This window comes from Aspergillus nidulans, chromosome II (assembly GCF_000011425.1).
Source record: "Aspergillus nidulans FGSC A4 chromosome II".
NCBI classification, from domain to species: Eukaryota; Fungi; Ascomycota; class Eurotiomycetes; order Eurotiales; family Aspergillaceae; genus Aspergillus; species Aspergillus nidulans.
Window position 1 is genome coordinate 2747885 of NC_066258.1, and position 13597 is coordinate 2761481.

The 13597-nt window shown below is 51.7% G+C and overlaps 5 protein-coding genes across 5 annotated transcripts, besides 1 other annotated feature; 3 read left to right on the forward strand and 2 right to left on the reverse strand.

Moving 5' to 3' along the window:
* Positions 1-13597: part of a sequence feature (contig 1.62 526..201480(-1)) that runs on past both edges of the window.
* ANIA_03877 (uncharacterized protein) lies at positions 653-1569 on the forward strand (the record flags this gene model as incomplete). The annotated part of the gene is made up of 3 exons (XM_656389.1): positions 653-776; positions 854-1235; positions 1326-1569. The coding sequence occupies 3 exons, from the start codon at positions 653-655 to the stop codon at positions 1567-1569; spliced, it is 750 nt and encodes a 249-aa protein (XP_661481.1).
* On the reverse strand, positions 4419-6130 carry ANIA_03876 (uncharacterized protein; the record flags this gene model as incomplete). Its single annotated transcript, XM_656388.2, has 2 exons — positions 5639-6130; positions 4419-5586 (listed from the first exon to the last, which is right to left on the reverse strand). Exons 1-2 carry the CDS (start codon positions 6112-6114, stop codon positions 4419-4421), a joined length of 1644 nt encoding a protein of 547 aa, XP_661480.1. The 5' UTR covers positions 6115-6130.
* On the forward strand, positions 7103-8539 carry ANIA_03875 (uncharacterized protein; the record flags this gene model as incomplete). Its single annotated transcript, XM_656387.1, has 3 exons — positions 7103-7555; positions 7618-7827; positions 7895-8539. 3 exons carry the CDS (start codon positions 7103-7105, stop codon positions 8537-8539), a joined length of 1308 nt encoding a protein of 435 aa, XP_661479.1.
* ANIA_03874 (protein aglF) lies at positions 9091-11724 on the forward strand (the record flags this gene model as incomplete). Its single annotated transcript, XM_656386.1, has 2 exons — positions 9091-9153; positions 9196-11724. The coding sequence occupies 2 exons, from the start codon at positions 9091-9093 to the stop codon at positions 11722-11724; spliced, it is 2592 nt and encodes an 863-aa protein (XP_661478.1).
* ANIA_03873 (zinc-dependent alcohol dehydrogenase family protein) lies at positions 12007-13519 on the reverse strand. Its single transcript, XM_050611390.1, has 4 exons — positions 13319-13519; positions 12870-13257; positions 12371-12817; positions 12007-12306 (listed from the first exon to the last, which is right to left on the reverse strand). The coding sequence occupies exons 1-4, from the start codon at positions 13480-13482 to the stop codon at positions 12262-12264; spliced, it is 1044 nt and encodes a 347-aa protein (XP_050467424.1). The 5' UTR covers positions 13483-13519; the 3' UTR covers positions 12007-12261.

Sequence of the window (13597 nt, forward strand, 5' to 3'; positions counted from 1 at the left end):
GCTCACTCTCACAGTGAGCCTTCGGGGCTCGGAGGGCGGGCGCTGCTAGGAGAGACGCGCAAGGAGACTGCCAAACATGGCCTTTGAGCCTGCAGAGCTGCTTGTCTTGCGTGGGACCTTTCGGGTGATGTCGCAGGATTGTTTCGGGCCATTCAACAGTAAGACATAAGAGATTACTCAGTGCTCTCCACTCCGTCTAGACAGGGCAGGGGTGTCACTCCTTCTGTGCACTGGCCCAGCCCGCGTTGTTGGATATAGTCCTTCAATAATCGTATGATTGCCAAAGAACTTTCACATATTTGTCTATCGGCTCTCAAAGGCGAGAGATTTTGCTTGCGCAAGTAGATGCGGGTACCCTGTTGCCAATACAGTAGACAGCGGTATGGCACCCAATTTATATAGACTTTCCGTGACGAGGATGGATATGCTCCGCAGACCCCTGCTCCCTTCGCTAGTGCTTACTGAATATATTACATTTCTTATTTCCCGAATGGCTTGGTTCCAGACTCATGTAGTGATCCACTCGCTTAGAATGTGTCTTCGCATAGCCGCATCTCTTAAAATCTGAAGCCGCTGCCTAGTCCTCCTCTCACTCAAATTATCTGCTCTCTCTCCATTCCTAGACGGAGTATTTTTTATCTAAATAGGCAACATGACAGAGCAGACCCTCCCCGATTACGTCCTAGACCCCAGTGCCGTCCTCAACGACACGGCTGCCAGCTGGCGCTACGGCAGAATCCCCGATTATACCAAGACCCGCGAGTTTTACGAAAAAAGTCCGTCTGCCTTCTCTTTGCCTCCAAGTCCATTGACCAAGGACTTAAATATGTAACGTCTAGGCTGACCTCTGCAGCGAAAACAACATCCCACCCCGCCACCTCGCTCGCATCTCTCGTCCAGAACCTAGTGAAAAACTGGGAAATCGAAGCTTCATTTAAGACATCTCTAGATGACTGGCGCACAATTAACCCAGAAACGTACACATTTTCCCTAAACGGCGGTCCCGCTCAACCAGGCGAACATATGCTCCGAGTAGGAACTTACAACGCGCTCATCAACGCGAATGAATACTACGATCCTGAACAGAATGATTTCGAGGGCAGTCATAAATCGTTCAAGAGGATGATGCCGACGTTTGCGTGGGAGGTCAAGGAGGTTTATTGCGGACCGCCGGTTGTGGTGGCACGCTGGAGGCATTGGGGGTTGATGAAGGGGGATTATGTCGGGAAGAACGGGTAAGTTTACAGTACTCCGTGGTCTCGGTTCTATGGAGATGGGAGTAGGTACGAAGGATGAGGGCTCTGCTGATTGATGGTTGATCTTAGTCGCGGCGAGGTTGTTAGGGTCAAGGCGCATGGGGGTCCGATTGATATTGAAGGAATTGTGGTGGCCAAGGTAAACGAGAAGCTGCAGCTCGAGAAGATAGATGTTTGGTTTGATCCGATGGAGATGTTCAGGCAAATTTCACGGGATGAGCAACGTGAGGAACTGAGTCGAGGCGATTCTGCTGCCGCTGCGCCTGGAGATCTTGCTGGTGCTTGTCCGGTCATGCGGGCTGGCAATGAATAAGTAACAGAGATGTGGTGACTGCAGAAACGTTTGTGTCTATCTTCGATAAATTCCTGTTTGATCCGGAAGAATATGTAAGTACATGCTAGGTGCATTCCTAATAAAAATAGGAAGGAGTATGTAACCCAAGAACCAATTTCCAGTATGAGTATAGGGCTTCTGGGCTTAGCCCTAAAACGCCAGTGTATGCCGATATTCCCATATCTCAAACAATGTTTCAAACCATACCTCATTATATTAATTCAAACATGCACAACATGAGCGAGTTTGAAGTGAGCTTGCATCTTTAAAGTCATGCACGCACCGCCTGAAACTAAATGTTCATAATATGAGCTTTGGGCACTGAACCAATGGAACTTGTATTAGATCCATACTGATGGTTCGCAAGAGGAAATCCAATGGAAGGTCACAGGACTCCACAAGTCAGACTGTACTAATATGAAGCTCAGAAGACTCAAGATCCAAGTGCAATCACGTATAGACCAGAGGCAGGTATAACCCTACAGTAAACGTCGCCCAGCCACCCAGCTGCAAAGTTGTGGTCGAGATCAACCATCTGCGCCGATATTATGATACACAGAATGTATACAAGACCTCATCCAGATTACTTCTTCGCAGTGAACAGTCTTCAACCTAAATCCGGGGCCTGGTCCGCGGCGCCTCTACAGTATTCCTTCCAGTCCCGGCACAAGACGGGTGCTTCCAGGCTCATAAACGACGTCGTTGCGAGGAGAAGAGAAGGTTTTCGATTAATTTGGAGAAGGGGAATTCGCGAAGCTGAATCGCTCGAACGACTTGACAGCATTATGAGGCATATTGCTTCAGTTTCGTCGAGACCTCGTAACCCTGTATTAGTGGAGGATGCCTGCCATAGTACGTGTACTGTGACCTGCCTCAGTATCGCCCAAGTATCAGGAGATATTGGTGCTCTTCCACGTGGTTGCTTTGCTTCGGATATCAGCCTCTGTAGATGGAGCGCCAGAAGGCTGTTCTTTTACCTTGACAATCTCAACATTGAGAGTTCCAAGAATCTCCCTGGGTATCTTGAGAGACAAGAACGCGGAAATGTTTCCAACAGCTGCTCGTTGTCGCTGTCATAGTTTTAGCGGCCCAGATTCATTGCGAAGGCGTTGAGCCCATGATGGTGCTCTCGTATTGAGCAGTTGAGACGGCACTGAGCTGCCAGGCTCTTCAAACAGTCTCTCCGACCGGCCCTGTGCGTCAATACCACCGAATAACTAAGAGCATTCTGCAATTTATAGAGTTTTAAAGAAACGTTTGTGGCCGGTATCAGTTTAGGATACCAGCATTATATAGGAGATATTTTCGATGTTGATCGAAGCCTTAATATTACCCCATGGGTCCGTTTAGTCTGTATCCAGAATGGTTGGTAGTCACTCTTAGGAGTATGGAGAAGCCACCGCTGCTGTTTTGCGGCCTCTTTATGTCTCGGGGACATATCTGCAAGTCTGGTTCCTAAAGCTCTACAGTTCAGGCGCGTTCCTCGCCTAGTTAGTCAAGACTTATGTGATAGACAACGGGCATGGAGTTCCCTACGTGATCTTCACTGTCTACCGGCTTTCAGATGTACTGCACATATATGTTCGGCGACCGGCCAAATTCCGGGTTTACAGCACAGGGACTAGTAAAGATTTTCCATTTTGTAAAATATGAAGGCCGTAGGGAACCGGATATAGTAGGTTTACTTGAGAGTACGGTGTGCTAGACCATTCGTGCCGCGCCTGCGTGGGGTTATATATCAGATAATTTATATTCCTGTTACTCAGTGTTGAGTGGATAACATGTTGAGAAAAGTACCATACTAGTACTTCCCAGGCAGCCATCCACTTCTAGGACTGAGACATGCGAGAGATACACCAGCTAAAGAACTAACTAGCTATGATGGAAAAGGTGTAGCCATACCGCGAGTGCATGAAGCAATGGCCCATACGCCATCTCCATCCGCCGCACTGGCGAATAGGTTGCCAACCTTAAGGTTCCACACTACAGTGGTTGGAACTTCTCTATTGAGTATGAGGTGGTTCTCACGCATTCCAAGGCATCTTCTCGCTGATTACTGTTCGCTGCGAGGCCTTCTAGCCGTAAAGCTTCTAGAACTGGCACATCTCCGAATAGGGCGAACGAACCCTTGTCAGCAGCGTAACAGACTATCACGACACGGCCCCAGGGTACATATCAAACCAGCCTGCCTTATCACTGTGGACCAGGCAATGTACCAGATGCGGGGAGAAGAAAAACACCGTAGAGCGGGGGTTTCACTTCAACAACCTGGCTCTCCGCACGAGGAAGCAGGATTGTCCCCGCACCGCGCCATTAATATATAAGTCCTTTCCTATCAGTCCACCTATTTTCCTTCATTTCCCGCGGGCACATACAGATATCAAGCCTTTCCGCGGGAATACAATGTATCCTAGCCCTCCGCATCTAAAGCTGAGTATCAGGTAGGCCAGATGCCATGGGCCGAATTCTCGCTTGGTCAATTGGAGAAGTAGCGACGTCTTCGTGACGCTCGTTAACAGGCTATGGTTGTATTGGTGTTTTCGGGCTGGCAGTACAATATGGCTGCCTGGTAGCCTTAGCGGCGATAGGCCGTCTTCTAGGCTGCAACGGAACGGTGGGGAACGGCGGTCCCCTCAACAGAATAGGCCATGTTATCGTGGACGGCGTTGACTGGATGAGTAGGCCAAGGTCAGCTCAGTAAAAACAAAAAAATAAGGAAAAATAAAAGGGAATTTACTTTAATCATATTTGACGACTCTAGCCAGATTCAGTCATTGTAGTGACCATAGAACCTAGCCTATCCAACTCTAGGTACGCACAGCAAGTATCTACTTCCTCTTCCATTTAAGAGACCCCGACATCTCCTGCCAGAAGCTCACCGATGGCTCAACCACACTGAGCTCCTCCTCGTACAGATCAATCTCAGGCGCCTCCCAGATCAGATCTGTCTCAAGCGGTGTGACAAATCTGGTCCGTTTCACCAATTTCCAGCCCAGAAACAGGACCGGCGCAAGAAGGACCATCGTGTAGTTGGTGAAGAAGGTCTCTACACTCCAGGGGGTGAAACTCTCGTAGCCGAAACAGCAGACCACGGTAAACATCCACGCAAAGCCGAGGTAGCCGCAGTACGGCTGGAACCAACCAGTGTAAGGGAGCGTGGAGCGGTCGAATCCTTGGGCAACAGTCGCACGGTAGAAGAAGATGTACGTAAGGGTGATGATGACGTAGTTGATAAGACCGGCAGCCGTGATGATGTTTGTGAGCCAGGTGAGGACCGTGGAGGAACTGTCGCCCATTTGGAGGAAGGACAAAAACGGGAAGATCATTACAACAAGGAAGCAGTAGATAGGGACGCCCTGCTTGGTACACTTGCGGAGGATGCGTGGGGCTCGGCCTTCTAGGGCTAGGGAATGCAGGATACGGGTCGCTGTATAGGTGTAGGTGTTTCCGGCGCTGAAAATGGAGGTGATCAGGAGGGCGTTGACGACATGCGGTAGGCCTTCGATAGACATGTTTTTCATGGCTATTACATAGGGCGAGGCGGCGGCGGTGCCGGAGCCTTCACCGTCACCGAAATGGATGGCGCGTAGGGTGGGATCCGCATAGGAGACGACAATACCGCAGCAAAGGGCCGAGCCTATGAAGAACACAATGAATCGGAAATACACGGTCTGGAAGGCCGCTCTAATGTATCTGCGAGGGTGTTTGGCCTCCGCTGCCACCATGGAGATATACTCGGGTCCGACGCAGGCAAACCCGGCAGACCAGAGGCAGGCGAGGAAACCCTCAAAACGACCAAGGTTACCGTGGCTGAGGTATTCGGCGAATGCGCCGGGCTTGTTCCAGTTCCTAAACCCGTATACGTCGTGCTGCGGGTTCCCGCCGACCATGGTGACGAACGTAAACGCGAAGAGCATGAGGATGAGGATCACTTTTCCGCCGGAGAGCCAGAACTCGGCTTCTCCGTATGCCCGGACGGCGAGGATATTCAAAAGCCTAGCCGGTCAGTCTTTCGTGAGGGACTACCGCAGGGACCGTGCAAACGTACCCATAGATTATAACACATGCTAAACAAATACTCCACACGGGAATATCGTCCCTCCAGTAGGTCAAGACCACATTGATGGCCGTAATCTCGAACGGGATCAGCAGCGCCTCGTACAAGAAGAAGTTCCAGCCAGCCATGAAACCCCAGGCATCATCGACCCATTTACCGGCCAAGCGGATAAACCCTCCCTCGACCGGCTGGTATACGGACATCTCCGTCAGGCAGTTATTGACCATCGCCAGAAAACAGCAGTGGATGAACCAAGAGATCAGAAGAGATCCTGAACCGCCCTTGGCCAGGCCGCCGCCGATAGAGACGAAGGTCGCCGTACCGATTGAGCCTCCAATGGCGATTAATTGGATCTGGCGGTTTCCCAGTCGACGCTGCAGGCCAGAGCCCGTTGCGAGGATGGGCTCAGCCCGTACTTCTGAGCCATCGTTAGTGTTACTCTTTTCGAGGTCTGGTTTTGGATTCATCGTGACAGTCTTGAGAGGCGTGAAAAGCAAGAAAAAAAAAGGGCCAAAAAAAAAAAGAGAAGAGCGAGGGAGGGTTGATTTAAAAGAGACGGTGCTATAGGTTACATCTTCTGGGCATGAAATTATTGTCCCGCTCTGAGGATGGGCTGGGATAGGACGAGGACTGCGCTGACCAGAGATTCACTTCTCCGTCCTGGGCGAGCACCACTAGGAGCAGAATGATGGGCTGGGGGCTTGCCGCAATGGGGATAAGCGGGGGACTGGCGCCGTTTGGCATGACTGGGGCACTCGCCAGGAACAAATGGGAGGCCCCCATCTGCTTGTGGCTTAGCGCGCCTCGTGGGCGGCAGCTTGGCGTCCATGCCATGATCTTACAGAGGATGCAACGCATCTTGAAATTCTGCGCTAAAGCAGCCGAGCGGTGTCCGATCGGCCTCCTATTACTCGTCAATACGGTACCGGTACCGAGTACCGGTGGCACTACTGATTGAAAAGGTAAAATTTCCCAGGACGACCGGTTACCACCAGGATACTGGACACGCATGCCCCTTTCGTGCTTCTTATCAACTGGAACAGTATGCTAAACCCCATAAGCGAGTGAGTTTGCGAGTAAGCAAGTCCGCGAGTCTATCAGCGTTATCTCGCAGACGGATTTTCGTTGCAAAACCTAGCTTTCTTATCGCTCCTCGCAGCTCAGAAATCGCGCAAATCGCGCATTGAATGCAGCCTCGTATTCAGTTCGCATGGTAGCATCTCTTTTTTGCTTCTTCATTTTTTTTCCTCTTTTACTTTTCTTTTTCGTTTTCCCTCTTGTTAATTTAATTTATTTCGCACTTTTGTCCCAGACTTGTGTTAGCTGCGCGAAGCCACCGAAGCCACAGATGACGTCGGTGGCTCGGCGCCCGCTTTCCCGTCACGAGATTCGATCAACGCTGCTCTCGTGTTAGGGGACCCTAGGGCCTGTCAGCCGCGCAAGACGAACAGGATCATGAACGATGCATTAGATGCGAACCGACGGCTCTCCACCCTTGACAGACCAATATCTCCGCCCCTAACCCGTCCCCTCACTCGTACGGGCAACGACTCGCTGTCCGCCCTCGAAGCGGGGAAAGAGGAGGTCGACGACCCCTTGGAGCGAATCTCCGCACACCTCCACAAATTCACCCCAGACCGAGCCGCTACGCCTCCCGTGGCCGGCGGATCGTGCCTGATCCCATTCGATGCCTGGAAATCGCTCTACACACGAAACTGTCATGCATCAGGAAACCATTTTGTCATCCACCAACACGACCATCCCATTGCCGGCCCGCACTATGACCTTCGTCTACAGTTCTCCGCATCCAGCTCCGTCAGCTGGAGTGTCATGTATGGATTGCCCGGGGACCCGAATAGTCGGCGGCTGAATCGCAATGCGACCGAGACGAGGGTGCATGCTTTGTGGGTAGGTCGGGACGCTGATGATTGATCTTCTAACGGAATACTGAGCGGCCGGTCCATGTCTAGAACCACCTCATCGAAACCGCGAGCGAGAAAACTGGGAGTATGATCATCTGGGATACTGGAGTGTATGAAGTCCTTCCCGACAGAACGAAAGTTTCGAATACCGGTCCGGAAACGGACGACAGTGACCAAGATCCTGAGATGCATTCCGGGTCAGGGCTAGACTCCTCGGCGCTGCCAGAAAACGAGAAACTGCGAAACGCATTCCAAAACGTATTTATTCATCTCGTCAGCTCCAAGTTGTCGTAACGAGAGGATAGTAAAACTAACAGTTCCACAGAGCAAGATTCACCTCCGTCTCCACGGCACCCGCCTCCCCAAGAACTATACCATTTTCCTCCGCCGGGACAAAACCGACTTCCGCTCCGCCCCGACGGCAGCCTCTCTCTTACAGAAGCCTAGGAAACGAAGACGGAGACGCGTCGCAAAAGCAGAGCCGAGGAGCACGTCGAGCTCCGAATCCGATAGAGAGACAGCCGGCCCGGCAGATACACAAAGTCCAGGGTCAGGCAAACGGGGGAGACAAACAGACACCGGCACGGAAGGCGAACACGAACACTCGGATGCTGAAGGAGGCGATACCGATGTCGACTTCCAAATCAGATTGAACAACGCGTATCCCGGGGCGGTCAACGACATCGGATCCATACATCAACGGCGATGGTTCATCATGCTTGATCGGGCGGGGAGCGGGTTTGTTCCCGAGAAGGCCTCTCATTCGAAGACAGATCTTCTGGGCAAGAAGAGATGGATTCGCGGGATTGATAAGCAGACTGGAGCAAGGACGGGCTTTGACCCGTTCTATGTTCGAGGGCCTGAGGTCGAAAGGAGCGTTGTCACCGGTCGGCGAGGGCCAGATGTCGTCCGCGACGAAGGCGTACAGGGATTCGTACCGCGGAAGGGGTGGACTCCTGTTCTTATATGACTGTCTATCCATTATTGGTCGTCACGCATACTGCTACTGCTCTCGCTTTAATGTAGTATATAATCCTTACGTGAGCCATGACCGCCCGTTGGTTCTCCCACTTAGGCGAACATGCTGTTTGCTATGCCTTTCCCTTTCTCAGGCATTATGCTTGTATAAGTCTATACAGAACAAACAAACGCCTATGGCATTATGTCGGACTTCCTTCGTATACTGTATTGACACTTGATGCTATATGCCGTTGCTCAACATCTATCTCAGTCGGTTCCGGTCAGGGCGTGGACCCCTTTCGTCCTTTTACGCCCCACACATCTCGTCAAGATCTTTGAATCTCCTCGAGACGGGATGATACGAGCTCTGTATGATGGAGCTGGTCATCGATTGAAGCTAAGTGCGTGATTTGCAGCGTAACAGCCCCGCGCCAGCGATCGCCCCGCATCCTTATCGGCCTGGCAATATGACCACAGCTGCTTGACAGCTACCACTCCTCTATTTCAAACGGGCATCGCAGGCAGAACTAACAGCGCAGAGTGATATCTTGAGCTCGAATTATGCCAGTTGATCTCACATGCTACCCTCCTCTGGGCAAGGTAACCTGTCTTGAGGCTGATAAGGTATGTTTCCCGCATCAGCTGGTTCACCGCTGATTGAAACAGATCAGATTCACCATCCTGATAGAACCAGCATCCCAAGGACAATATGAATTCCAAATTTGGCATAATATAGGCCTCTCTGAGTGGGCAGCGCTGCCGCTCTCGGAGTATCCATCGGCCGCTCTCCCGGCTTTAAGCAGTCGACAGGACCCAGGCAATCGCGGTGTTTTTGCAGGCGAGATATCTTGTCCGCAGGCAAGATACGCGGGCAGGTTCACCGTTCGGTACCGTGAGGGTTCCGAAGGGGAATGGCGATGGGCAAACAAGGAACGAGGCTGTCATGACGGCGAACTGGTCATCGTCTCACGCGGTCTCTCATCGGAACTCGCATTGTCTTCCGCGCAAGATTTCGCGAATTATTTTGACGGCCTGTCCCCAGATATTCAGGTTGAAGTCAGGAAGAGCGAGGCACCTGGGGCCGCGTTGTGGAACATTTCCGGTCCAGTCGAGGAAGCTAGGGATGGTCACTCGGGACTCCTTCGTCTGCCGCTCGGCACACCTTCCTCCATGTCAAGATTCTTTGCCCTTGCCCGCGTGGAAACCTCGTGGCTGGGCCCGAGACAGGGGAAAGACAAACTTAATTTCACAGAGGATGCTATCCTACTCTCCTTCCTCCGCACGGACGGGGTACATGTCGTGCTTTTGGGCGTCACTGTAGACGACACTCTTACAGTTCTTGGGTCCGGCCCAGCAGGCGAGGTGGTCATCAAGTCGCAGAATGATAATGCTACGCCGTCTCGATTCCAGGTCCTGGCTGCTACTGCTGCCGATTTCGAGGTTGCCACGAGTGCTTTGATTTATGAAGCAAGGAGGCTTGTCCGTCCGTATGAAAATACAGCCCAGGGTGGCCCTCGAACACAATGGCTCTCGGAATGGTACGACGGCCTGGCGTACTGCACCTGGAATGGACTTGGACAGGACCTGTCTGAAGAAAAGATCCTTTCAGCCCTGGATGACCTAAAAACCGCCGGTATCAGAATTAGAACACTTATTATTGATGACAACTGGCAATCACTCGACAATGAAGGGGCAGGTTCATGGCACCGTGCTTTGACCCAGTTTGAAGCAAACTCCAAAGCATTCCCAAATGGTCTTGCGAAGGCAGTCACCACCATACGGGAGCAACATAGAAATATTGAGTATATCGTGGTGTGGCATGCGCTTTTCGGTTACTGGGGCGGCATTTCACCAGAAGGATCCCTGGCAGCAATCTACAAAACAAGAGAAGTGGCACTCAATAGCACGACAAGGCCGTCCATGCTAACAATCGATCCTTCCGATATCCAACGTTTTTACAATGACTTCTACGCTTTCCTCTCCAGATCCGGAATATCAGGCGTCAAAACGGACGCGCAGTCATTCCTCGATCTGCTCGCCGACCCCGAGGACAGAAGATCCTACGCAAACGCCTACCAAGACGCCTGGACGATTTCATCGCTGCGCCACTTCGGTCCAAAAGCCATATCCTGCATGTCCCAGATCCCCCAAACAATTTTCCATTCGCAGCTTCCCACGAACAAGCCAACAATCGTGGTTCGAAACTCAAACGACTTCTTTCCTGATATCGACGACTCCCACACGTGGCATGTGTTTTGTAACGCCCACAACGCCCTCCTAACGCGCTATTTGAACGGTCTTCCGGACTGGGATATGTTCCAGACGCTTCCCGAAAATGGGCTGGACTATGCATCCTTCCACGCTGCAGCACGCTGTATCTCCGGCGGGCCAATCTACATCACCGACAAGCCAGGCCAGCATGATATACCACTCATCAAACAAATGACCGCGTCCACGATCCAGGGCACAACAATCACGCTACGCCCAGACATAGCGGCGCGTACGCTAGACATGTACCACGATATCAAGGAAGGCCATATTCTCTGCGTGGGGACATACCACGGCCGCGCGGGATCTGGGAGCGGTATTATAGGAGTGTTTAACGTCAGTAACAGAGTCGAGTCGGTGATTATCCCGGTTGCTGATTTTCCGGGGATATACGATGATCAGGAAGAGACGGGGTATATTGTTCGTGCGCACAGAACAGGGAGAATTGTGGGGGAGCTCCATTCGTCATCGGCGGTATCGGTTACATTGAATGAAAGGAGATGGGAGGTGCTAACAGCGTACCCCGTCAAAACGCTCACATTCAAAATGAACTCAAAAGATAAGGAGAACGAGAGTAGCATGCCTACGGCAGATGTTTCTGTCGATGTCGCGATCCTCGGCCTTCTCCGCAAGATGACCGGCGTTGCAGCTCTTGTCAGCTCAGACATATATATTGAGGACACTGGGCGTTTGCGTGTCGATGTTGGGATCAAAGCCCTAGGTGTATTGGGGATATACTTCTCGTGCCTCCAAGATTGGGATATAGACAAGCATTTCATGGTACTTGTTTCGGGGAAGCCGGTACCGAGGAAGACAATTTGGAAGGAGGATGGAAGGGTCCTCGCCATTGATGTCGAGGAGGCGTGGCATGGGCTGGGACTTGAGGCAGGTTGGGGGAATGAGGTATGGATTTCAGTTCTGATGTGATAGGTGGATTAAGAAGCGCCTTTTTCCCGGCTCGACGGGATAACTTTGGAACTGGCTTTGCTGGACACTAGGTGCCTGGGAGTTGTGTCCTGTGCGGCAGGCAGTAGCTCCTATCAAGTTCGGGCATATGAGATCACTCAAGGGTCCGCCGGCATTCAGAAACAGTGGGTATCGGTGCGGCATGAAATGGGCCCAACTAGCGCTATCCCCATAGTGTGGGATAAGGAGTAAGGGTTTAGTCTGTCATCCATTTCGCCAGATCAAGGGGGTCAGGGACAAGTAGCGACAAAGTTGTCCACATTAATGACATAACTTTGCCACACTAACGGCCCATTACTGGGCAAGGACCTGGTTATGCACTAAAATTAGGAATATATTTTCACTGGGATGCCCTTGATGGGCTCCACTATATCACTGCGTTACATTCATTCATACCCACAAATCGCCAGGACAATAGGCCAAGTAACCGCAAGAAGAATGTAGTGACGTCTATCCTTCTATGGACCCTATGGACCGCTGCCGCAGGTCACTGGCGATTTACTCGATCTTGATAGCCAACTTACCGAAGTGGTTCTGTCCCCACTATTTGAGAAGTCTTAGGTTAGCACGTACTCTGGAGTACAGCAGCTCGAATCAGAAGACATACCATGTATTCATAAGCCTCCTTCGTCTGCTCAAGCGTAAAAACCTTCTGGTCCACAACAGGATGGATGTTGTTTGCCTCAATGGCACTGACCATGTCGTTCATAAGCGCCTTGCTGCCGACGTACACGCCACGGACGGTGCAAATATGGGTCAGCGTTTCAAGGACGTGGGGGATCTTCTTGGGGTCCAATCCACCAACGAAGCCGATGATGCTGATCACACCCTCCAGTTTAATGGCCTTGAAGCTCTGCTCGAGTGTGCCCGAGCCTCCAACCTCGACAATGTGGTCGACACCAACATTGTCGCGTGTCAGGGAGCGCGCGATCTCGCCCCAGTTAGGCTGGGTCTTATAGTTGAGGACGTGGTCAGCGCCGAGTTCCTTCAGCCGCTTAGCCTTCTCGTCAGATGAAGTCGTCGCAATCACTGTTGCGCCGGCTGCTTTGGCGAACTGAATTCAGTCAGTACATACCATGCAGTACCGAAGAAATCAAGAGACAAACCTGCAGCGCAAAAACACTAACACCGCCGGTGCCCTGCACAAGGACAGTCTGACCGGGCAGCAGCGGCTTCAGTCCGTACAGAGCATTCCAGCTTGTAAGAGCCGCACAAGTCAAGGTTGCCGCTTCAAGGTAGTTCAGGTTTCGCGGGGCGCGGACGACGCCGTTCTCGTTGAAGACACCGTACTGGCGCAGGGTGCCGTCAACGGCACCGCCGAGACCGGAGGCAGCTCCCGCGGGATCGATGGGGCCGTACTGGTGCTGCTGATTGAAGAGTGTGACCACTTTATCGCCTTTCTTGAACTGGGTGACCTTGGATCCGACCTCGATGACTTCGCCGGCACCATCGGAACCGGGAATAACGGGGAAATTGAGGGCAAAGGGATACTTTCTGTTGTGAACAGCTCCTTTAGCCTTGCTCCTTGATATATTTTAAGGAAAAAGAAACATACCCTTGGGGGATAACTAGATCACGGTAATTGAGCGAGGCGCCGTGCAGCTTGACGAGGACGTCATTATCTCCAACAGCGGGGATTTCGCCTTCCTCGAACTTGAGCTCGTCGAAGCGGTTTTCCTTGCCCTTGACGGACCATTGCTTTTGGGTAGTGGGTGCCATTGTGACCTTCAATTGTGTCTCGTTCGCTTTCTCGTTCTTGAGAAACTTTTGGGTTCGATGAAGTGGGACAGCTAAAGGGAACGGGATGCTGTATTTATAAGCTCCATTTGACGTA